Genomic DNA, 25582 nt, shown 5'->3' with positions numbered 1-25582 from the left:
GCACAAAGAAAGCTGAGTTGGAACCCTGGATGGGCCGTCTCACTGGCCAGCCCTGCTTCTGGGGGTGAGGCAGCGGCCAGCCGTCACGCCGGGTGTCCCACGAGTGCTGGAAAGTGGAGGGCGCTGCTCTGAGGCAGACCCCAGCTCTCTCAGTGCTCCCCCCCTGGACTGTGAGCTCCCTGAGGGAAAGCACTCAGCTGGGTGAATGTCCCTGTGTCTGAAGAAAGGGCAAGTGGGTACTCACGGTAGACAGACACAAGGTTGTACAGGGCCCAGGTGGCCCAGTGCTGGCTGACAGGAGAGATGCCCTGGGGAAGGAGGCGCAGAATTGGCTCAAATGACCTGTAGGAAGAGAAATCAAGGTCACTTCTGGTGCTGGGGGTCGGGGAGAGCAGCTTCTCTTGTTGGAGGTCTCTCTCCCCTGAAGGCCTATGGCAAACCGTGAGCAGACCAGGAGGATGCAGGGACACAGATGCGGGGGCACCTGGCCCTTCAGCTGCTTCAGCTCCACAGAGGGGCTCCCTTGGGAGAGAGGTGAAGAGCAAGGACACATAAGGGAGGCCGGAGGGACACAGATTAGGTGGTGCAGCAACTGGGGACCTCAGTGAGGAGGGGAGACCCAGCCTGAGGGGGAGGGAGAAGGACCCTGGGAAGCAGAAGAAAGTGTGACCGCACTTCTCATAACAGCCGGCCGTCGACAGGCATCTGGAGTCATGGTCCAAAGGCCCGAAAAATCGACGTGCGAACCCCCTGGGCCAGTGAGTCCACTTCATCTCTCCTCGGGACCAACAGTAACTGGAGTGTTGGCAAAGCCACAAACTTGAGGCCGTTCCTCCCAATATGGATTTTCTTCACTGTCAATCAGGACAAGATGACCCACCAGCACACACAGCAAACCAGTCATAAAGAGATAAAGGTGACCCATACCTTGTGGCTGGAAATTCAGTCACAAGACAGTGAGACTTGATGCCAACTGGACTGAAAGTAATCAAATCTGTGCATAGAAAAACTGCCGGAAGGGGAGACACCAGAATGTTCCAGAGTTCTCTTTCAGGGAACAAGGGGACCAATAGTTTCTGTTTTGTTTCCTATTGTGTGTCTGTATTTTCTCCTTTTTTTCCACAAATGTGTTTCAAATGTTTGTAAACAGCAGGCTGTGGGTACACACAGGTGTGAAGTGCAGGCAACAGGCACCAAGCGGTAGAGGTGAGGTGTTGCCTTTCTGCTCTGTGCTGGATGTGGACAATTCCTCAATAAGCGAGACCCAACCGAGGATGAGAAGAAGGGCAAGAAGCTCTGACCGGACTTGTTGGGAATAAGCGTCCTGTCTCAGCGCTCACCCCACCGCCGGGGTGACCCCCACCCTCCCGACTCCGCACCTGTAATTGATATTCCTCCGTGAGTTGATGTCCCAGCTCTGGATTGCTGCCCACATGCGCTCCTCCACCTCCTCCCGCTGGGGTTCACAGATGCCCCAGGCCTCCGGCCCATCAAACATGATGTGGGAGAGGACGCCGCAGGCATTGTAGGAAACCTCAATCCCATCAGCCTTGCTCTCTAGCAGGTTGCTGCCAAGAAGAGAGAAAAATGGAGTCCTATTGCCCACGTCCCTCTTTAGATACCAGCTGCTGGATGCCAACTTACACACCAGATGCCAGATTTCTTTATCACTTATTGTCCATACCCAGAGCACTTCTAAAAGAGATTTGAGATTGCTTAAGACAAGAAATACTAGCTACCAGAGGGCTATTTATGGAGGACTAAAAGAATAAGAAACCATGTTATAGAGAAAAGGCAACATTTATAATGGAAACCTAGGCTAAAAGCAGTTGCTGCAACTGAGCACAGACTAGAGCTCTGAGCAACCTGGGAGCCAAAGCAAAAAGGGAAAGGACAGAGGCACCCACCTAAAGACACTGATGAATTGGGAAGTCATTAGCTGGGGCCGCAGCTCCTTCACCTCTGCCACGTTGCCCAAGAGTCCCAGCATATTCCGATGCAGTTCCTGCTTCTCTGGGAATTCCTGGCAAAATGAAAGCCATTGGGGCCACATCAATTCATACTTGATTAGTGTCTGGTATTGTTAACCTAGAAGCTTTATGAGCGTCTGTCTGGCCATTCCAACTAGATGGGGGGGTGCATTATGGTGTCCCCCACCTTCTAGTACACCTCATACTAGAAGACAGTGCTGGGTACACACTATAAGGGGTTGAAATGGTGGGGCTCCTTGTCACAAAATCAAAGGTGGAGTGGAGATCCGACCTATAAAATTATGAATGGGACAAACATGGTTCTATTTACCAAAGCTCAAAATACTAGTTTAAGCGAATCCTCTTAGAAACTAGAGCAAGAAAATAAAGGATGAATTTAGGATGAACGGGCCATCCTGCTGGTCAGAATCCTGTCCAGCTCATGTCCCGACGGCCCCCAGTCAGACTGCGGGCAGGCTGAGCAATCACTGCTGAGAAGGAGGGGCAGGCTTTCCCCGGGGGGAGGGCTCTAAGACAGGACACGGCCAGGCCGCCTGCATGCAGGAAGATCTCCGGAGCTTCTGAGGGCAGCACAGCCTGGGCTGGTGGGCCCGTGAGTTGGCCCCCATTGCCCTTCTATGGGAACCGCAGGGAGACGGATCCAGGTGGCTCTGGTCGGTGGGGAGCCTCCGGACAGAGGCCCGTGGGTGGCCGAGAAGGCTGCGGCCGCTGCAGAGCGCTACCTTCAGGCAGTCCAGGAAGAGCTTCATGCCGTTGAAGTTGAGGAACATCTCGCAGTTGTCGGGCGTCTCGTCCGTGATGTTCCACAGGGCGCTCCAGGAGAACTCCATCACCTGGTCACACTGAGGTCGGGGGGGGGGCGCTCAGGGCTCCGCATAGGCTCACCCGGATGGCCCCGCGGGCTCCTGGCATCTGCTGAGGGCGCCCCTGACAAAATATGGACATCCCCCAGGGGCAAGCCAGTCCCCTCCCGGGCTGGGGGAGGGGCAGAGTGTCTCCATGAAGACTCGACTTACTATCTTGTCCAGCAGCTTCTTCTGAATTAGCTTCAGCATGGTCTGCGGGCAGAGAAGAGAACTTGTGGGGTGCCAGGGCTCAAGAGCTACCATGTCCCCCAAGAAGCAAGATAGAGAGAGGAGAGTCAGCAATTCTATTCGTGGTTCACACAGCCTGACAAGACCAAATCTGCCCATCTATTTGGGAGGCTGTGAAGAAGTGCAACCCACAGATTTGGTACCTGGTACTTGGCATGAGGAGGCCTGGGTGCGGGGCCTGGCTCTACCCTGACTCCCTGTGTGGTTTTGGACATGGCCCTCCCATTCTGTGGGCTTTGGGCTCCCCAGCGATAAAATGAAAGGAGACTGGCTGTTCCTTCCTCATTCGTTCCTTCCTCATTCGTTCCTTCCTTTCTTTGGCAGATATCTATCTCCTCACTCTGCACCAGGCCCTAAGCTAGGAATTACTGGGGATGTCACGATGGAAGGAACAAGCATGGTGTCTTTGCTTATGGTGCTCACAACCCCGTTGGTTGTCATAACGTCAGGAGGCCGACGTTAGACAGATATCCTCAGACCCTTATTTAATCCCAGCCGGGAAGACCTAACAGGGGCATGTGGTCTGAGGAGGCAGGAGTGACTTGTACAGTGGGACCTAATGGGCGAATGGAGGGGCTGGGAGAGGGCGACAGTGTTCGAGGGGGAGGAAATCCACAGGGGTCGGAAATGAGATGCTTCCCTTGATCTTGCCTAAATCCTTCATGCAGCAGTGGGGCTATGGCAGAGGAAAGGATGAAGGGAGGGAAGGGCAGCCCGCCCACACGTACCACCACAAAGCCCATCTTGCCCACGGCCTCCTTGTGGTCATTGTCCACCTGGCAGACCAGGGCGTTGCACAGGTGCACAGCGATGCGCTGGATCGACTCGTCCTGCCGCGTGGGGTTGAGGATGCTGAGCAGGAGCTCGTTGACCCGGCGGTACTGGAATTCCAGCTCCTCAGGGATGCTGAAGTTGCAGAGGGTCAGGCAGCAGTTCCGCTGGACCTGGGCCAGGCGGGGAGACAAAGGGACACAGTCAGGGTCAGACTCGGGAGCTGGACTCGAGGGGCTCTCTAGAGGTGTGAGGTCCAGTGGTGGTCCAGGAGGGCTTTCTGGAAAAGGGGGCTACAAGGCATTTTTTTTTAACATTAAAAAAAATGTGAAATATCATATTCATACAGAAGAATGCATAAAACACAAATGTATAGTTTTAAAAGTAACTATAAAGCAAATAACCTTTTCAACAACTATTTTATCACCATCTGGGTCAAGAAATAGAATATTGCCAGCACCCAGAAGTCCCCACATGTCCCTTCCTAATCATAAGCCCCTCTGCCCACTAGAGATAACCACCATCCCTGCTTTTCTAGTCGGAAGATTCTCTGGCATCCTGCTTCTTTTTGTTCAAACACAGGTTTGCAAGATCAACCATGTTGTTAAGTAGCTGAAATGCACTCATTTTTTCTTTGCAGTATAGTATTGCAATTTATTCATCCATCCCACTGCTGGTGAACGTTTGGGTGGATTTCAATGTTCGGCTACTTCAAACAAAGTCTTGTCTGTGCGCCCAGGTGTCTCTAGGGCACACAGCTGGTGGGTGGAGCTTCTGGGTCACGAGGTGCGCATGTCTCCAGCTTTACCAGGTGACACCAAACTACCGGCCAGAGTGGCTGCGCCAGTTTACATGCCCACCAGGAGTGGAGGACAGCCCCAGTTGCTCCACATTCTCAGTTTCTCTTTGCATTGTCTGCAGGCTTTTTTTTTTTTAAATGGCATTCTCAGCACATTCTCCATGTAATTTAATTTCCTTCCATCCTTTCTCATTAGATATCAGAAGTTTATACTTTATTAATTATGTAATTTAGAGGATAGCACCCTTGGTTAACTCTTTGTCCCTCTCCCCAATATATGTATATTTTTTAATTTGAGAAAAAAATTTATTTTGAATTATAAAAGCAATACTCACTGTAAAAAGTTCAAATGATACTATCTGAGCACAAAGTTAAAGTAGCCCACTTTATTCCCCAGAAGTAATTACTGTTAAAAGTTTGGTGCAAATCTTTCTAGATTTTTCTACCATGCAAATACAAATATATATTGGGGGAGAGGAGAGGCAAAAAAAGATATTATACATATTGGTCCAAACCTCTTCACTTATCAACACACAGTGGACGTCTTTCCACGTTAGGATGCACAGATTTACTATGATGGTCCATCATGTGGGGAGATCATCTGTTACTTTTCCAGGCCCCTGTTGCTAAAACATTTTGGTTTCCTCTGATTTCTATTTAATCAGAAAGGGTGGATGTATGTATATCTTTTTCCTCCGAGAATGTTTCTAAGTGTAGAACCCGTAGGCCAAAAAATAAACACATTTACAGTTTTGGGCAGATTCTGCCATTTGCCCTCCAAAAAGGTTGCACAATTTATACCAAACCAGTGGAAAGTGTGCAAGAGTGCTCTTCCCCCGACCTTTGTCAGTGCTGGGTATCATCAATCTCTTGAGATGAAATGCGATACTTTGTTATCTTAATTTTCATTTCTTTGATAGAGTTTATTAATTTTTTAGAGTCTTCAACTAGCATTTTTTCCATTAAAAATAAAGACACCTCTTTTACCTGATTATAAAATCGATCTTGATGTAGAAAAAAACAAGTGCTTTCAAATCTGGAGTTAGGAGGTGGTGGGAAAGTGGGCCTTCTCATGCCTGCAGAGGCTGTATCCCCGCCACAGCCTTTCTGGAGGACAATTTGAGAATGCACACCAAGTGCTTTAAAAATACACATGCCGGGCCGGTCCTGTGGCCGAGTAGTTAAGTTCGCGTGCTCCGCTGCGGCGGCCCAGGGTTTCACTGGTTCGAATCCTGGGCGCGGACGTGGCACTGCTCATCAGGCCATGCTGAGGCGGCATCCCATATGCCACGGCTGGAAGGACCCACAACTAGAAAGATACAACTATGTACCGGGGGGGCTTTGGGGAGAAAAAGGAAAAATAAAATCTTTAAAAAAAAAAACAAAAACATGTCCACTGCCCCAGCAATTCTACTTTTAGACATGTATTATAAGGATTATCAATTAAGTCTAGTCAGCAAAGCTTCATCTGAAATAGCAAAAAATAAAAAAGCAACTAAATGTTCAACCATGCGGGCTGATTCAGTAACTGTATCTTGCGCATGGGGGAGCTCCATCCTGCTAGTCCGTGGGGATGGGGCTCGGCCACTGCCTCTGAGCTCCAGCAAAGAGTCGGCACAAGAGCGGCCTGTCCCCGGGTGAGGACGCTGACACCTACAATTGTGAAACAGAATTGTTAAAACCAGCTCTCTGTGGGAGGAGAGCTGGGGCTGCGAACGACTCTCACTTTCCGGTTAATACACTTTCGTATTACTTGATTTGTTTTCTAAGCATCAGGTACCTTTTGTAATCAGAAAAGAAACATGTAAAAATTTTCGTTGTAGGGGCCAGCCCGGTGGCGCGGCGGTTAAGTGCGCACGTTCCGCTTCTCGGCAGCCCGGGCTTCGCCGGTTCGGATCCCGGGTGCCGCCATGCTGTGGTAGGCATCCCACATATAAAGTAGAGGAAGATGGGCACGGATGTTAGCTCAGGGCCAGGCTTCCTCAGCAAAAAGAGGACTGGCAGTAGTTAGCTCAGGGCTAATCTTCCTCAAAAGAAAAATTTTTGTTGTAAAAATCTTTGTTGCCATGGGAGATGTTCACATTCACAAGACATTGACATAAAAATCCATGTTACACAAACTGTATGCACAGAATGATCCCATTTATAGGTAAATACACACAGACTAAAATCCAGAACAACAGATATCCGATATTAATGGTGGCTATCTCTGGGTGGTGGGAATACGGGTGTTTTTTTCCTTTATATCTGTAATTATAACCGTTCTACAGTAAAAGACTTAATTACTTTTATAATAGAAGCAGCTTTTGAAAACAATACCCCCCCGCAGAGTGTTCCTGGGTGGAAGGGCTGAGGAGTCAGCATGGGCAGAGGCCCAGAGGCAGCAAAACAGGGGCCTGGGGTGGAGGGCGGCAGCAGGTGATGGCACTGGGTGACAGGCCCTGAGTGCGTGTCCCAGAGCCTGGGAGTGATGTTGTGGGAAAGGGGGGTTGGGAGGGGGGCCGAACAGAGCCAGGCAAGGAAGAGTAACAGCAAGCCCAGCCCCTGAGGGACCTGCGACACAGGCTGAGCAGGAAAAGGGGTAGCTGGGCCAGAGCATGCAGGGCCTGGCGGGTAGGGGCTCACCGTCACCTCCTGGTAGGATTCCATGCCATTCAGCACCACCTGGATGACCTGCCGGCGCAGCTTGACGCTCTGCTCTGAGCGGTACTCGGAATTGGTCAGGTAGAAGAGGGCAGCACTGCCCGTCACTTGAATGTTCTTGTCATACTTGTGGCACTTGAGGGCCGTGATGACCAGCTGCATGAAGACAGGGTACAGGCCCGGGTTGGTGAGTGCTGTTAGGTTATGCAGGGACAGGCTAGGGGCCTGCGAGGGTGCCTGGACAGGTCCTCTGGGGCAGGGCTTACCCTGAGCCTGCTCTCTGAGGGCACAGGAAGGGGCTGGGGGCAGAAACTAGGGCAGGGCCATGGTTCCGGGACAAGGCCACTACTGGCGGGGTTGGGGTTTGGGAGGTAGGGCTGCTGGTGTCCTGGGGATGAGGAGGCGGTGTAGAGGAGGGACAGGGGCTCTGGGGACACGGCTCAGCCAAGTCCAGCACCCTCCAGGCAGGGATGGACAGGAGGCGGAGGCCCTCCTGGGGTTTGGGCTGACCTTCAGGGCCCGCAGGAGCTGGTTGCAGCGCTCGATGCGTGCGATGTCAAAAAGCAGGTTGATGGCTCGTGAGGTGATCTCAGGCCTGTGCTCCGTGTAGGCCTCGATGGCGTTCAGCACCTGCTCCTCATTTTTGTCACCACTCACCTGGGGATGGAGCATGCTCAGAACAACCCGGAAGAGGCCAAGGGCTGGGATCCCCAGATGCCAGCTCCAGACGGAACCCCAGGGCAGATGCTTGGGGGCCCCCAGTCCACCCCATCGCCTCTCCCAGGGGTCCCTGTTTCACCCCTCCTCCGCTCCCCCTTCTTACCTTGTAGGCCGGAATATGCGTGAGACGGCACAGAGAGGTCTCGAAGAGCCCCAGGAACTGCAGGGGCCTCTTCAGGGCCCGGAAGGGCATGATGCTGCTCTTGGAAGGCTCGATGCTGGGGAGGAGGGGCTGGGGTCAGCGGCCTGGGCCTGGGGCTGCCCTGGGGTCAGCACAAAGGAGGGCCTCTCCATGGGGGTGGCGAGGCGCTTATTTGGGGCCCCCTTGTAGGCCCTCCAGCCTCATCTTTATTTTTTCTCTTTAAGGGTAGGAGACATAGACCCCACCTCTGGATGGGAAGGTGGCAAAGTCACACTGTAGAACACGTGGAGTGGGAGATGCTGCTGCAGCCGTCTTTGGAAAATACTGTCATTCTAGTGAGGATATATTGCGTTTAGGTTCCACCAACCATCGTGAAGGGACATGCCAATTAACCAAAGCCCGCTTAAGTATGTCTGGGGTTAAGGCACATGGCCCATTTGCAGCTGCATTGGTTTGAATCAGATCTCTCAACCAACTAGCCCAGGAACAATCTATCTGCTGTGACACCTAATGACAGGGAACACTGCCAGCCTCCTCGTATCACTGCCATACTGTCTCTGGCCAGTCTGAATGGCATAATTTCCCAGTCACTCCTCGCACTTGTACCTTCCAGCCTTTGCACATGCCGTTCCCTCTGCTAGAACACCCTTCCTCTGCAAACTCAGAATGAGCTTTTGGCACAGCTGGAATGCCATTTCTGCTCCTGCCTCCTTCCTGATCCTCAGGGCACCCCAGAGCACGGTGCTTCCCCTGCCACAGCCCTAATAATAACCCATCTGCTCCCAACAGCTCATTGGACTGGAGAGGGCAGGGCCTGGTTTGTTTATCTCCAGCACCCAGCACAGCACTTGGCAGAGGGGCACTTGGTAAATGCTTGTTGAATGACACCCCGTGGGCAACTGTGGCGGGTGGGTCCCCACCTGGTCTGCCCTGCTTCCTCGTCCATCTTGGAGATGCTGCAGTTCTCCAGGATCATGTGGCCAGAGATGTCCAGGGACATCAGGTTCCCCAACTTCTGCACAAAGAGGCTCAGCACCTTGCGAGTCAGCTTGAACTTGTAGTAGCTGGAGAGGCGGTCTCGGGAGATGTCTAGGTGTCTGGAGGTCGGGGTGGGAGGCACAGGTCAGGAGCTGGATGCAGGGTGGGGCTGCCCCTTACACTCCTGCTCCTTCAGTCCATGGCAGGGGCAGGCCCACCCCTGCCACAACTGCTCCATGGCATTCGGGGAAAAACCTGCTAGGCCCCAAGTGCCCTGAACAGACCTCTTCCAGCTGAAACAGTGGGTATAAGACTTCCATCCCCACCTTCTGCCGGGCCGGGGCCCACGAACCTTCTGGGAATGACAACACGCTCCTCCCCACCCGCTGCCCCAGTGAGCTCTAGGCCGGCAGCTCACCGCAGCTTGTGCAGCTGGACGATGACGCGGATGTGGTCTTCCGACAGGTCCATGTTGTAGAGCACAAGGGACACCAGGCTGTCCTTCCACTGAGTTAGGAAAGCCGCATCGCTTGTCTGAATGCCTGAGAGGTCCAAGGCGGCCAGCGAGTTCAGTGGTCGCAGCAGGGACTCCACGGGGACCCCATCGATCATGCGGCCCAAGTTCAGGAAGCGGAGGCGGCTAAAGCCCTCGAAGGTGAAGTCCTTGACCAGCACCTGGCAGGTGGGGTTGACGAGGCACTCGTCTTCACAGCCCCCTGGGTTCTCCTCCTCGTAGAAAATGTTTGCACAGCCGAAGAGGCTCAGGGACACCAGGGTGTGGCTAAAGCTCCTCAGCGTCTGCAGGCTCTTGGCGGACAGCTTCTCGCAGTTGGTCAGGTACAGCTCCACCAGATCCTGGGGGCAGGCACAGTTCCATCAGCACCACTGCCCACTCCCTGCCCTAGGCCAGCCCTGGGCTACAGGTGGCCTTGAGGAGGGGTTTGCACAACGGAGGGGCACTGGAAGGGCCTGGGGACGCTTGTGCTAGAGGTGAGCGGCCCTGCCCCGGACTCACTGTTTGACCGTCTCAGGCCAGCCTCCCCACGGCCATCCCTGGTGCCTGGCGACACAGGGCTCACCTGCTTGCGAATGGCTTCCAGGTCCTGGTCCTGCACCAGGTCCTCGCGGAGGTGGATACGGGTGAGGCGGGTGCTGCGGGGGTCCGAGAAGAGGCTGAAGAAGCTCTCGTGTGGCTCAAAGTTGCAGGCGGCGTTGACCAGCTCCACATACCTGGGAGGAAAGAAAGCCTGGCTCAGGGGAGGGGCACAGGGACCCTGGTCCTCCCTTCAAGCCCAGCACAAGCCTTGCCCTCCCTGAAGCCTTCTCTGATCACCTAGGCAGCAGCCTCCGTCTCTTCTTCCTCTTCCCAACAGTACCTGGTTGGATCCGAGCACCCTACAGGTGAGATGAAAGGTGGCCCCGGAACCAGGGTCCAAAGGTAGGCCTCCCGGGGATGTAGCGGCCTCTTATCAACAGCAATTCCCAAGCTCTCCTCCCCAAAACTGTAGACACTTCTCTAACAAACATACACGCCTACACTCCTCTTCTTTAAAGCCAGCTTCTGCTTCCTGGATCAGCCGCTCCCAGAACCCTTTCCAACAGGAAGAGGAAGCCACGGGGTTTGGAGCTCCCGGCTGGGTACAGGGCAGGCACTAGTAAAACCCTGCTGGGACACCAGGTCAGGCAAGAATCCTGGTCTGGTGGCAAAGGCTTGGGGTCAAACACTCTGGAATCTAAATCCTGGCTTGGCTGTTCACTACCTGGGCAGCTTCAGATAAGTAACTAAACTTCCCTGGACCTCGGTTTCTTCATCTGTAAAATGGACATAATTCTGGTCTTCAAAGTGTCCAACCTAGTGCCTGACACAGACTAGATGCTCAGAACATTATTACAGGTTGGGCTCTGTCCTCAGGTCACATACAGGCTCCCACTTTTACATGCAACTGCTTGATGTAACCATTTCCCTCTGGGCATCGAGACTGAACTCCCAGTGGCCAGTGACTGCATCTCATCCTCCCAGGAGCCTCTATTAGTGGAGAGTCCTTTGGAGGAACCACATAAAGATTTTCTGAATGATTCGATTCGAGAGCTGGTCATGGATCCATTATTTGGGCCCTGGTGCGTAAACCTGAATGTGTCCATGATCACATCCAGACTTGTGTTCATAAGCACAGGCATGCGCACACACACACAGGAAAGCACATAACTCCTTCACTTATGAGCAGGTTTCTAGACTTTCTCATAGGTGTGGTGCACACCTGCAGTTTCACACTCACACATACTCTATGCTGCAGAAACCCAGGTGTGTACAGACACTCATTCTTCATGGGCGGACCCTCCACACACAGATCAACACGCACACGCACACCTTTCCAGTTACGCATACACCAGCATTCTCCTCCACCCACGGACACCTACGCATGCACACCCCCTCACATATCCATAGCCACAGCCTCACCCCCGTGTGGTGCACACACGAGGGTCCCAATGTCTCCACACATGCTCATGCTAAGACTCGTGCCCCTGCCCCAGCCCCGGGCCTGCTCACTCATTGACGAGCCGGTCACAGATCTCGCTGGGCAGGAAGACGTCTGGATGGAGCCGCAGAGTCTCCTTGTCCAGCAGGTAGCCCAAGGTGCCTTCTAGGTTGTGCAGGCAGAAGTCAGTGCACAGGGCCATCAGGGACTCAGGAGTGTCGGACGCCATGCTGGCGCAGGCAGGTGGTTCAAGCCAGGATAGGGGCCCTCAGGGGCACAGTGACTCTCCAATACTCACAGGATCATTGACAGAGCCACAACCTGGGGAACAGGAAAGAAGCCAAGTGAGCCACACATAAGGGCCAGACCCACCAGCTGCCCTATGTCCACTCTCTGAGTAGGGAAACTGAGGCCCCGGACATCACAATCAAATCAGCAGCTTAGGGCTGCCCTGGTGGCATAGTGGTTAAATTCTTGTGCTCCACTTCGGCAGTCCAGGGTTTGTGGGTCTGGATCCTGGGTGCAGACCTACACACCGCTCATCAAGCCATGCTGTGGCAGTGTCCCACATACAAAAAAAATGGAAGAAGACTGGCACAGATGTTAGCTCAGGGCCAATCTTCCTCACCAAAAAAATAATTAATTAATTAATTAATTAACAGCTTAGCAGGGCCAGGGCCCACGACTCCTGACTCTTTCCCTGCTCCTCTCTGCTGTGCCACCATCTGTGCGAGTTTTGACCTACAAAGAACAGGGGGCCTTGTCCAAGCATTTCTGTGCCTTCACAATGTCTGGGGACAGACGTGTGTGCTGGGGACCCAGTGCTTGGGTGGGGTGGGGATAAGAGGGGCTTTCATTAACAGCTACACTGGGGTGTCCCTGGCTGTGCAGCCTAACCTGTGTAAAGCTGTCACTGTTTGAACAGTTAGCATGTGCCCGGGCGTTATAGACATGTTAGCACCGAATCTCACTGTATAGGATGAAGAATGAAGCCTCTTCCCAAGAGAAATGAAAATATGCGTCCACATAAAAAGTTGTACATGAATGTTCATAGCAGTATTATTCATAAGAGCCAAAAAGTGGAAACAGCACAAATGTCCACCAACGGATGAACAGATAAACAAAAATGGTCTAGCCATACGGTGGAATATTATTCAGCCATAAAAGGAATGAAGAACTGATCCATGCTCCAACCCGAGACCTTGAAAACATTCCAGTCAGTGAAAGAAGCCAGTCATGAAAGGCCACATGTTGTATGACTCCATTTGGATGAAATGTCGGGCCAGAACAGGCAAACCCACAGAGGCGGAAGTAGACGACTGGTTCCCAGGACGGGGAGGTTGAGGGGAAGCGGGGAGTGGCTGCTAACGGGTATGGGGTTTCTTTGGGGGGTGATGAAAATGTTCTAAAACTGACTGCGGCGATGGTTGCACAACTCTGAATATACTAAAAACCATTGAATTATCTACTTTAAATAGGGAACTATATGGTACAGAAATTATACCTCAACAAAACTGTTATTAAAAAAGTGAAGTCTCCTACTATCTTCATGATCTTGAGGTAGGTAAAAATTTCTAAAAGGACTCATGAGGGAAAAAATGATAAACTGATTTGCACTCAGGTGAAGAAACTTCTGTTCATACATGCACAAGAAGTAATTTGAGATGGACCTTTGACCCATATGTGAAAGGTAAAACAATAAGATTTCTATAAGGTCATAGGAGAACACCTTCATGGCTTTAGAGTATGCAACAATTCCTTCCACAGGTCATAAAAAGAATACAGGCCACAAAGAGAAATTGATAAACTGGACTGCCTCAAAATTTAAGACTCTTTTCATCAAAAGACAGCATCAGGAAAGAGAAAGGGCAAGCCACAGACTAGGAGAAGTTATTTCCAATCACATATCCAACAAAGGACTTGTATTCAGGATATATAAACAACTTCTACAAATCAGTGTTTTAGAAAAGGACATAGCATCCACTTAAAAAATGGGCAAAAGACTTGACCTTTATTTCATAAAGGATAGGGAAAGGGACAATGAACTTAGGGAAAAGGCTCAGCTTCATCAGTATCAGCAGAAACACAGTGAGATACCATTTCCCACCCACGAGAGCGGCTCAAATGAAAACAACACCACAGGCAATCCCAAGCCCCTACGAGAGTGAAGATACAGAACAACGGGGTGTCACCTACACTGCTGGTGGGAGTGTAAACTGGTGTGCACTGAGAGTGTAATTGGAATATTGTGTGACACTATCTACTAAAAGTGAACACACACAAGTTCAATATTCACAATTCCACTCCTAGGCATACACCCAACAGAGGTGCACATGCAAATGTTCAGCAAAAGACAGAGACCAGAATGGCCAGAGCAGCACTATTCACAACAGCCCAGAAACAGCAAAGAACCTGACCGTGCACTGCTGGTACAACGAATAATTACGGTATTCTTCTCAAGGAAATACTACACTGCAACGAGAACGCACAAACTGCCGTTGACACAACAGCTTGGATGACCCTCCCAATGATCAGGGAAAGGAGGCAGACACAAAAGAGTATATATTCATACACTGTAAGAATCCATTTATGTTTTACCCCATTAAGTTAAAAAACAGGAAAACCCAGGGGGCCGGCGCAGTGGTTAAGTGCGCACGTTCCACTTCTGCGGTCTGGGGTTCACTGGTTCGGATCCCGGGTGTGGACATGGCACTGCTTGGTACGCCATGCTGTGGTAGGCGTCCCACATATAAAGCCAGCCACATATAAAGTAGAGGAAGATGGGCATGGATGTTAGCTCAGGGCCAGTCTTCCTCAGCAAAAAGAGGAGGATTGGCGGCAGATATTAGCTCAGAGCTAATCTTCCTAAAAACAAAACAAAAACAAAAACAGGAAAACCTAACCTGTGGTGGTAGAAGTCAGCACTGTGGTTACTTTGGGCATTTGGTGGGCTGCTGAGAAGCTTCTAGCCCTTATTTGAGTGCTGGACATACAGGTGTGTTCGCTTTGTGAATATTCAGGGAGCTGTTTATCACCGTGTGTGCATTTTTAAAAATGTACATTATAATTCAACAAAAAGTTAAGAAAATGGCCTGGACCCCACAGAGGCCCAGGGTCAGGAGGGCTTCAGGGTTCAGTTAAGCGAGGAGCATCCGCAGCTGTGGGAAGTGTGGCTAACAGAGAACAACAACTGAAACTTCACATTCAAATTGAGTGAACAACATTGAAAACTATCGACCATTTGAACAACTGAGGACAGTCAGGAACTAACCCCAAACCATGTTCCCACCGAGTCTACAGCAGAGAGGGGGACAAACAGGCAACATGAATCTCTGGTGCTGGAAGGCAGGGCAGTGACTAGCTCCGCAGGAGGCAGTGATGAGGAAGCGGCAGGGGCCCCGGGGAGCGCCGGGACAGGCGTGTCCACCTGTGGAAATTCATCAAACTGCCCACTCAGGCTTTGGGGCCTCTCCCTGTTTATGTTACACTTCAATAAAGTTTTGTTGCTGTCGTTTTAAGTGCAGGCTCTGTGGTCAGACAGATCTATGTTTCAACCCAGTTCCACAATTCACTGATAAAGTACTTAACCTGCCCCGACCTCAGTTTCCTCATCTGGAAAATGGGGATAATGATCCCTCTGTTACAGGGCTGCTGCAGTAAATGAGATGTCGGGAAGATGCTTAGTCTCAGGCTGACACGACCAAGTTCACAAAAAATGGGGGTTATGATCCCATCTTACAGATGAGGAAATTTAAGCTCAGAGAAAGACCACTCTGCCCAAAGTGGGATTCGAACCAGGTCTCTTGGACTCCATCACACCATCTCTTGGAGGGTTTGGAAAGAGTTTAGGGCCCAGCATTGGCCCTGGCTTCTTGGAGCCTCCACACCCATATCCGAGCCTTCCGTGCTGCTCAGGAAATCCAGCGGGCGGCCACAGAGCACGGTGCCCTCTGGAATCATCAGTTCTAAGTTCTGGCACCATCACTTACGAGTGACCGTGCTCTAGGGGCTCTGCAGTCAGGCCGACCCAGCTTCAAGCCTCAGCCCTGCTGCCCAGGAGCAGGTGAACTTGGGCAAGTGTCTTCACTCTCTGTGCCTCAGTTTCTTCTCTAAAACAATCAGTGTTGGGGCCGGCCCGGTGGCGCAGCAGTTAAGTGCACACACTCTGCTTCAGCAGCCCAGGGTTTGCCAGTTCGGATCCCGGGTGCGGACCTAGCACCGCTTATCAAGCCATGCTGTGGCAGGCATCCCACATATAAACTGGAGGAAGATGGCCGTGGATGTTAGCTCAGGGCCAGTCTTCCTCAGCAAAAACAGAGGAGGATTGGTGGCAGATGTTAGCTCAGGGCTAATCTTCCTCAAAAAAAGAAAAAAAGAAAGAAAAATAAAAGAGTCAGTGTTGTGTGAAGATAACATGGAATGACATAGAAAGGGCTTAGCATGCTGCCTGGCACATAGTAAGTGCTCAATAAAAAGCAGCCATTATCCTCCTCATCATCATCACTATCATTTCCATCATCATCACTAACATCCCCTTCTCCTACCTCACCTGCCCTGGTCCCCAAACAGAGCAGGATCTCCCACCGTGAGGCCCATTCTGACAGCTGTCCCACTGGCTACGTGACACCCTCGAGGGAAGGCATGATAAACAGGCTGCCAGGGCCCCGGGCATGGCCTTCCTCTGCCTTCAAACCACTTTCAGATCTTCAAGAGCCCAGCAGCCTCTCTTCCTGGGCAACTGGAGCCAGAGGGAGCACTGCCAGCAGGGAGACACGCTCCACTGGAAACTGAAGTTGATGAGTCTGATCTCAAGGCCTCCAGAATTACATGCAGTTTTCGGGCCTGCTTGCGGCCACTGACCCCCTACTCCAGCCGGCCGGGCTGCTTTGTTGTCCTGGCAATTGGCCAGAAGCACAGGTCACCTGCAGACCTTTGCTCAGTCTATTTTCTTTCAACTGAGACTGTCCAAATTTAACTAATTATTCCACTTTCTTCTCAAAATACTGCTCCTACCCTCAAAACACATTCATGCCCCCCCCTCCAGGAAGCACGCCCGCACCATTCCAGCCCACACTACCTTTGAACTCTCCTCTGTACTTAGCTGATGCCTACGCACGCTCAGGCCTTAGTGTCAACATCACTTCCTCTGGGAAGCCTTCCCAACCTGCCAGGGTGCTCCTGCTGTGTGCCCCACAGGCCCTACCATAACAACTAACACTTTGTACTGATGCTGGTTTAATGATCCAGCTTCCTTCCAGGCGGCCAGCTCCATGAGGGCAGGAACTGGGCTGTCTTGTCTGGCATTGCATCCCTGGGTTTGGCCCAGGCAGTTTATTTATTCACTCAGTAACTGCTTATTGAGCACGGTGGGTCCAATGGTGAATGAAACCAGACAAGGTCTTTGTTCTCATGGAGCATACTAGCTCCAGAGGGAGACAGACCCCCTCTTAAGAAGCACACAAACCCACGCCACATAACTGGGACCAGTGTTGTGAAGGGGAGGGAGGTACCTGGGGCTGTGGGTGCCTATGCCAGGGACCTGCCCTGGACTGGGGAGTAGGGCAGGCTTCCGTGGAAGTGACATTTCAGCTGTGGCTCAAAAGATGAGTCATAGTTAAGTCTGGTGGTGGGGAGAGAAGGGAAAGGCATTCCAGGAAGAAGGAAGAAATGTACACATGCTGAAGGGACAGAGGGTACGGGGCATCAGCACCACAGGCCCAACTCCACCAGCATTTGCTAAACAAAGGAAGGGCTGAACAGCCATGTGGGCCTGACACATGGTAGGCTTTCCACATATGCCTGTGGAAGGGACGGGAGGGACCCGCAGGCTGTGCCATGCATGGAACCCGGGAGGCAAGGCATGCTCTCGTATCCTCCCTGCCCGCTGTGCCCAGGGCAGTGCCAGCACCCAGTGGCTGCAGAGGAACCCTCAGCACCCTGAATGAGAGAGAGCCCCTGGGAGCTTTGCCTCTTCTGTGGGTCTGAGCCAGGTAGCCGTTCTGCCCTAACCTGCTCCCCAGGTGGAAGAAACACCACTTTGTCAGCCACCAAGGTCACCAAAAGCCCCCAAAAGACAAAGCAGGCAGACGGCACCATCTGCTAATGGCCTACTGGCAGTGCCGCCCCTGCGGCCTGGGGCTGGGGTGAGCTGGAGGAGGAGAGAGCTATCCTCATCTTGGCAGCGAGGCTGACAGGCCTGGGGGCAGGAGCACCTTGCCACTTGTGCCCCACCCAGCTGCAGGCCTGGCACCTGCCAGAGGCAGCCATCTCCACCCACCTACTCCCACCTCCCAGGGCCCCTCATTCTCCAGGCAGGCACTGGCCATCTGGGATTCTGGCAACTGGGACAGGGGGAGCTCTGATGATGACAGAGCACCACACCCCAAGAAGAACCTGTATCTTTCTCCACCTCTTCTTTTGCAGGTTCTTTAAAACTGGATCCCTTATGAGCTTATGACATCCTGGGGGGGGGGGGGAGCAGCGAGGAGAGAGGAGAGAGCGCAGCAGCAATAGCAGCCACCGCAGCCTCCACGGTAGTTGCTTCCAGACGTGGCGCTGAGCTCTTGACGGGCTTCACTTCACATAGCTCCTTATTTAACCAACGACATTCCCTGGACTTGTAGCTAATTCGTCATCGTACAACGATTTCTCTGACGACACCTCCCCCAGCCCATGAGCTCTAGGAGGACAGGAGCCCTTTCTGCTCACACACTCCTGGATCCTTGGTGCCCCCGCCTTTGCCAGGCACGTCACAGAATAAAGGTTTGCTTTTGCCCGAGCCACCTCTCTATAGCACCCCGAGGTAGAGACTGTTACCCCGTTTTCTGATGAAGACACCGAGGCTTGCCTGAAATCACACAACCCATGAGAGTGGGACGCAATCTAAACCAAACCCATCATTCTCACCAAACCATTTGGTCTTCTGTCCATCCAACGGAGGAGAAAAAGAAACTGAGGTCCAGCAGAGGGAGCATGGGACCCCACCAGCATCCTGACATCCAGCCGACAGAGGCTGGCGAAGCCAGAAGCTCTGAGCCTTGGAGCAGCGCCCACCCTGCGAAATATTAACCCAGGACCTAGGGGAAAAAACCCAAACAAATGCCCTATTTACAGACGCTGGAAGCTTTCCAGGATGGAGCAGATCACAGAACAGATATTGGGGGTGGGAGGCTGCTGTGAGGGGAGTCAGGGCAAGCGTCAGGGGTCTCCCAGGGCCAGGGGTGCAGGTGAGGCTCAGAGGGCATCCCAGGGGGTCTCAGCCCGCAGAGACTAACGTGCAGGGCCGGTGACGTTAGGAAGATGTGGAAACGGGATGAGGGAGGACCATGCATCACCGCTCACTGGTGCCACCTGGAGGCAGAGGAGCCTTGGGGCTACCTGGGTTCTAAGGTTGGAATCAAATTTAACCATCTCATCCGTTCTGAGCACCATATTCTAAGAACTCTGCTGGGTACTCGATATGCGTTAACTCATTTAATTCTCTCAACAACTACACGAGGAAGGTGTGATCACAATCTACCACTTGCAGATGAGGCAGCTGAGGCTCTGAGTGGTGAAGTAATTTGCCTGGACTATGTATCCAAACATGGGTCTATATGTACACACTGAGATGTACTCACTAGTTCAAGACCCAGAGTTTCGAACTTTCCATACATGTTCTCATGGAAGCCACAAATAACCTACGAGCGACATAATATTTTGTTTTCCAGATGAAGAAATTAGGTTCAAAGATGAGCAATGACTTGTCCAAGGTCCTTCAGGAAGTGCTGGGCTCTCTTTATCTCTAGGCCAAGGGCAGGAGCTGTTCCTGCAAGCCTCAGCTCTCCCTTCTGCGGCACAGGCCTTCACTGCCTCCTCACAACTCCGAGTGTCCTCGGGCACTGAGAACAGATGACTGAGTATCGCTGGTAACCATCCTATGGCCATATATCATTTTTGGCCACAGGACTAGAAGGCTGCTGAGGCAGGGCCCCTGTGTGATCCATGTGGTCTCCACAACACAGTGAGTGCATGATTGGCTGGTTGCAGGTGAAGAAGCCTCAGCTCCACGAGGTCCCCAGGCAATATTTACCAGTCCCGATATTCACCAGGGTCCTTACCTGTCAATGTTGGCGAACAGCACCTGCCTCACAGGGTCGCTGAGAAGATGCCATGAAATCATGACAAGAAGGTGGCAACAAATAATTAGGGAGGGTTTTCCTAAGGATAATGCTTGGAGAGACACTTCTGCTCATCTCTGAATCTGGAACATCAGCTTCAGTGCTTGAACCAGATACAGGATGTTGGTCCCAAAATAGATGACCCAACCTGGGTCTCTGAACTTGCATTTCTGGAGTCAAGAACAAGTGAGGTACTGAAACCCTCTCTCCAAAAATAGGTCTACGCTAATGACAACAAGAACTGGTCCTTCCCTCTGTAGAGAGCTTTAGGGTGCACTAAAGTCCTTCACAACCTGTGCCTCATGTCATCCTCCCAATAGCCTTCAGAGTTAGCGTACAGATTGGAAAACTGAGGCCCAGACAGGGGACGGGACTTGCCCAGGTTCACACAGTGAGCCAGCAGCTGAGCTGGGGCTTGAACCCGGGTCCCCAGTGGTTAGTCCGAGGTTCTATCCACAACAGCCTCCTACAACATGCTGGCTCTCAGCATCTAAGTGCTCTGACTTCATTTTCAAATCCTCTGGCCCAGTTGCCCCGCTCAGTGTATGACCCAGGCCTGATGACATAGTCCAGGCTTGGGGGGTGAGGAGGCAGATCAGCCATTGTTCCGCTCCCTATAAGGCAGGCTGCAAAATCTCAGCCTCTCCCGGGCACTTCTAGGATCAACAATCTCCATCAGCAGATCAGCCAGACGCACCCCAACCACATGTCCAGGGACAACGTTTACTGCTCTTCCCAACCTGTCTCCATGTCGTATTTACTTCGACACCATCATTTTGTTTATTTTATGTGGTAAAATGATGATTTGCTTGGCTTTTTAAGAAAAGCCCCTATCACTTTCCCACTGGTATGCATAAAGCCAGGACCAAGCTACCATATTCCCTGTAGGATATGCAACCCCCGTTCCCACTGAGGGGTGTCAGGAAGTTTCCACTTTGTCTCCCTCACTGTTCTCCAAAATTCTACTCACTCAGGGAGGCGACCAGAGCTAGTGACACCACCAGCTGATGCTAAAAAGAAAGGTTTTGAGGCAGACACATGCAAACAGTTCCTCATCATCATTGGCATCGCCATCAGCATTGTCGTTTCCATCATCACGACTGTTAGGTACTGAGTACTGAACATGTGCCAAGTAGTGTGCTAAGTTCTTCAGCGAATTTAGCCTCAAGACCCCATTTTACAGATGAGGAAACTGGGGTAGAAAGAGGTCCCTTGCCCAAGTTCTCACCACCAGGAAGCAGCAGCAGGACCTGATTTAACTACAGTGCTCTCTGGCCGTCCTTTTTGTATTTATTCCATCAATGGTCATTACAAAGATGGAGAAAGGGTACTTACAACGCCAGGCCAGAGCACAATGGCCATTTGTCATCTAAAACAAATCTAGATTTTCTCTAACCACCAGACACTTCAAGTTAGCACAGTTCTGAAAGGGTGGCCTATTAGACACCCTGTGACCCTGCATCACACGAAAACCCCTCACATTCTCCCCACCATTATCTGGTCCTCACTCTTCTCTGACTTCCTTGTCAATCACTCTCCCCCTCCTTCACTCTGCTCCAGCCCTATTGTCCTCTTGCTGTTTCTTAAAATCATCAGGCATACTACCTCAGGACTTTTGCACTTGCTGTTGAATGCTCTGCCTGCAGAGAGCTGCATGGTTTGCTCCCTCACTCCCTTCAGGTCTCTGCTCAGATATCACCTTCTTAGAGATCTTCTCTGATCACCCTCTATAGAAAGGCGACCCCACTCTCTGCCCCTTTCCACAGCCCTTCTTGCTTTATTTTACTCCATGGCACTTATGTTTATTATTTGCTGTATGAACGAACTGAAACAGAAGGACCCCTCACCACTGGGAACCACCTTCTGCTCTAAGCATAGACTCCTGTGACCCTTTTCAAAGCTGTCTTCAATGCTCATTCTAACCAGTCTGAACCCCGAAGAGAAACTTTCTGTGTGATGTTTCATATGGGGTGATTTTCCCATGGAGCCATCAGGCACCACTCTCCCCTTTAAAAACCGACCGCGCTGACAGGCACAGGCAAAGACTGGAAATCCTGGACTCCTTGGGCCAAAGAGCAGCCAAGTCAAGTTCCACCCACAGAGCTACAGTGGCCAGCACAGTCAGTTTCACTTTCAACTCACCTATCGGGCTCCCTTGGCCCTCTGGTTTGCAAACCCGCGCCCCCCCCTCCACACACACACACCATGCCCTTCCCACCCTGTTGGATTGCCTGCACCCTGTCATCCCTTTTGGGAGCTAATCCAGAACCCAAGCCGTCCCCGAGCTTTTAAGCGCTGCTTTGGGGGAACTTAAGCTCATCCAACAGGTAGGAGGGGCAGAGGCTGGCCCTTTCAGACCTACATGGATCCCCCATTTTGTAGGGGCATCCGACAGGGCGTCATTTTCTTTTTGGGAGCTGTTTTAGAGGCACGTTTCCCAGACCTGGAGGCAGGGGTAGAGAAGGGAACCCTCCCTCCATTGGCCGAGATGGACCTGTGCAAGCGGTTGCAGCAGCGAAGGGGGAGGACGCAGACACATGCCCTGGCCCCGGGAGCGCTCGGGATGCTTCCTCCGCGGGGAGGAGCGGAGGATGCGGCCCGGGAGAACCCGGAGCCGGAGCGCCGGAGGAGGCAGTGGATCTCAGCAGGCAGGGCCGGGGTCTGGGGAGACGGGGTCGGCGGGGCGGAGCTTGGGACCCCGGGGACGCGAGCCCCGGGTGGGAGGGGGTCGCGCCGGGGGAACCCCGTGGCCGTTACCTTGCCCTTAGGGCTGCGGGCCGCCGGGTGCTGGCTCCGGGGCCCGGCCCCTCCCCCGATCCGGCTCCTACGGCTCAGAGGCTGCAGCCGCCGCCGCCTCCGCTGTCAACAAACCCCGGGCGCGTCACTTCCGGGGCCGCCTCTTAGCAACAGCGAACGGGTTCCCCCGACGGGTCCCGCGGCGAACGCGGGCGGCGGCGCCAGAAGGTTCCGGGGCCCCGCGGCGGCTCCCCTCCGGGACGGCGGTCCAGTCCGCGGGTGGAGGAGCGAGCCGGGTGGGCCGGCCCCCGCTCCTGAGCGCGCTTCTCAGGGGCTCTTCCTGGCCTCGGCGGGGCCGGCTCGTGGGACATCGGGGCGGGCTCCCGCGCTGGCCCGCGGGTCGCCGGAGCCCAGGCAGCGGCTGAGGGCGGGGCTGACTCCACCTTCGCTCGTCAGCACCCACGTCTCTGAGCGCCGCCCCACGTCCCGCTCCCTCCGGAGCATCTCCCCCAGGGTTCTCCGCAGGTAGCTCACGCCCACGCGTCCAAACGCGGTCAGGAGCTTCCCCGCGATCGCGCTGCTGCTTCTCCAGCTCGTGGATGGGCCACCAGGCAGCTCGGCTGTCACACGGGGGTCAGCTTTGGCGCCTGCGTGTTCCTCAGCTCCTCGTCCAGTCGCCAAAACCGTGCTGTGCTGACGGCCACATCCTAGAAAATAGAGGAAGATTGGCACGGATGTTAGCTCAGGATGGAAAAACAAAAAACCAAAGACCCAAAGAACTAGTAATCCAGAATATATAAAGAACTTACAACTAAATAATAAAAAGGCAAATAACCCCATGTAAAATAGGCGAAAGAGCTGACTAGACTTTTCTCCAAAGAAGATGTACAAATGGCCAAGGAGTACATGGAAAGATACTCAACCTTATTAGTCATCAGGGACGTGCAAGTCAGAACCACAATGAGATACAACTTCATATCCGTAGGATGGATATGGTCAAAGAGATAGACAATAACAAGTAATGGTGAGGATGTGGAGGGATGGGAACTCTCCTACATGGTTGGTGGAGCTTAAACATGATGCAGCTGCTTTGGAAAACGGTTTGGCAGTTCCTCAAAGAGTTAAACATGCAGTTACTATCCACCTAGCAATTCCACTCCTAGGTATATGCCCAAGAGAAAATATTCATAGCATTATTCATAACAGTCAAGAAGTGGAAATAATTCATATGTCCCCCAACTGGTCAATGGTTATGATATGGAACAGTAGTTTCATTCAATTGAATATTATTTGGCAATAAAAGGAAATGGAGTACTGACACATGCTACAACATGGATGGACCTTGAAAACATTATGCTAAATGAAAGAAACCAGTCAAAAAAGACCATCCATTGTATGGTTCTATTCATATGTCCAGAATAGGCAAATCTATAGAGATAAAAAATATATCAGTCGTTGCCTAGAGCTGAGGGGTAGGGAAATGGGAATGACTGCCAGTGGGCACAGGGTTTCTTGTTGGGGTGATGAAAAGGGTCTAAAATTAGATGGTGATGATGGTTGATGGATGATAGCTGTGTTTGCACAATTCTGTCAGTATTCTAAAAGCCACTGAATTCTTCACTTTAAATGTATGCGTTAGGGGCCAGCTCCGTGGCTGAGCGGTTAAGTTTGTGCGCTCCGCTGTGGCGGCCCAGGGTTTGGATCCTGGGCGCGGACATGGCACTGCTCGTCAGGCCATGTTGAGACGGCGTCCCACATCCCACAACTAGAAGGACATGCAACTAAGGTATACAACTGTGTACAGGGGGGGTTTGGGGCTATAAAGCAGAAAAAAAAAAAAGATTGTCAATAGTTATTAACCCAGGTGCCAATCTTTAAAAAAAATTTTTAAAAAAGAGAAATAAATGTATGCTTTAAATATATAGTATGTGAATTGTATCCCAAAAAGCTGTTTTAAAATGCATTTCTAAACATATGTGTGTATATAAACTCATAACGCAGGATGAATTTAAAAATGTAAGTAGGATGGTACTATACAAATTGTCCTGTGACATATTTTTATCACCTTTTATGTCAGATCGTATAGTTCTGTTTAATTCTTTCGAATGGTTACATAGTACTCCAATAACTGCACAGTTTTCTTATTGGCGGAATTTGGTTGACCAAAAAAAAGTCACTCATGAATTCTACCAAACATTTTTTTTTTCTTCTTCTCCCCGGAGTCCCCCAGTACATAGTTGTATATTCTAGTTGCAGGTCCCTCTAGCTCTGCCACATGGGACACTGCCACAGCATGGCTTGATGAACAGTTCTAGCTCTGTGCCCAGTATCTGAACCGGTGAAACCCTGGGCCACCAAAGCAGAGTGCAGGAACCCAACCACCCGGCCATGGGGCCAGCCCCACTACCAAACATTTAAGGAGTAAATAATACCAATTCAACACAATTCTTCCCTAAAATTGAAGAGGAATGAAGACTTTCCGACTCATTTTATGAGGCCATCATTACTCTGATACCAAAAGCAGACAAAGACGTGACAAGAAGGTAAAACTACAGGCCAGGGGCCAGCCTGGCAGCATAGTGGTTGGGTTTAAATACTCTGCTTTGGCAGCCTGGGGTTCACAGGTTTGAATCCCATGCCTGGACCTAGCACTGCTTGTCAAGCCATGCTGTGGTGGCATCTCACATAAAATAGAGGGAGATTGGCACAGATGTTAGCTCAGGGCCAATCATCCTCAAAAAGCAAAAAACCCACAAAAAACAAAACTATGGACCAATATCCTTTGTGAATACAAATGCAAAAATTCTTAACAGAATTTTTAACAGAATAAATACTTCAAAGCATAAACTAAATTCGTAACAGAATAAACTAGCACACAGTTTGTGGTAATTTGTTACAGACGTCCTAGGAAACTAATACAATAGTCTAGACAGAAAATTCTATGGAATTTACAAAACAACTTCTCGAATGAGTGAGTGTCACAAGATTTCAGTATACAAGATCAATAAAAGCAATTAAAATAAATAATTTATTATAAATTCACTTTATCACTATAAAAGAATTAATAAAATA

At 51.5% G+C, this 25582-nt stretch overlaps 1 protein-coding gene across 2 annotated transcripts in view; it reads right to left on the bottom strand.

Moving 5' to 3' along the window:
• The window catches only part of ZER1 (zyg-11 related cell cycle regulator), a 28114-nt gene extending 5175 nt beyond the window's left edge, over positions 1-22939 (bottom strand). Inside the window, exons 1-14 of one of the 2 annotated variants that reach the window (XM_014863529.3) lie at positions 22532-22939; positions 11687-11936; positions 10218-10368; positions 9557-9993; positions 9081-9257; positions 8122-8236; positions 7809-7955; positions 7281-7454; positions 3814-4029; positions 3008-3049; positions 2714-2833; positions 1908-2023; positions 1380-1568; positions 245-342 (exon numbers count right to left, since the gene is read on the bottom strand). In XM_014863529.3, coding sequence (XP_014719015.1) covers positions 245-342; positions 1380-1568; positions 1908-2023; positions 2714-2833; positions 3008-3049; positions 3814-4029; positions 7281-7454; positions 7809-7955; positions 8122-8236; positions 9081-9257; positions 9557-9993; positions 10218-10368; positions 11687-11844 — 2140 coding nt within the window. In that variant the 5' untranslated portion in view covers positions 11845-11936; positions 22532-22939. The remainder of the gene's footprint in view (positions 1-244; positions 343-1379; positions 1569-1907; positions 2024-2713; positions 2834-3007; positions 3050-3813; positions 4030-7280; positions 7455-7808; positions 7956-8121; positions 8237-9080; positions 9258-9556; positions 9994-10217; positions 10369-11686; positions 11937-22531) is intronic. The other variant, XM_014863530.3, reaches the window with a different exon arrangement.
• Positions 22940-25582: the final 2643 nt, after the last annotated feature.

Source organism: Equus asinus, chromosome 10, assembly GCF_041296235.1.
Source record: "Equus asinus isolate D_3611 breed Donkey chromosome 10, EquAss-T2T_v2, whole genome shotgun sequence".
Lineage (NCBI taxonomy): Eukaryota > Metazoa > Chordata > Mammalia > Perissodactyla > Equidae > Equus > Equus asinus.
Note: the sequence above shows the minus strand (reverse complement) of the source record. Positions and strands in the feature narration are given on the sequence as shown.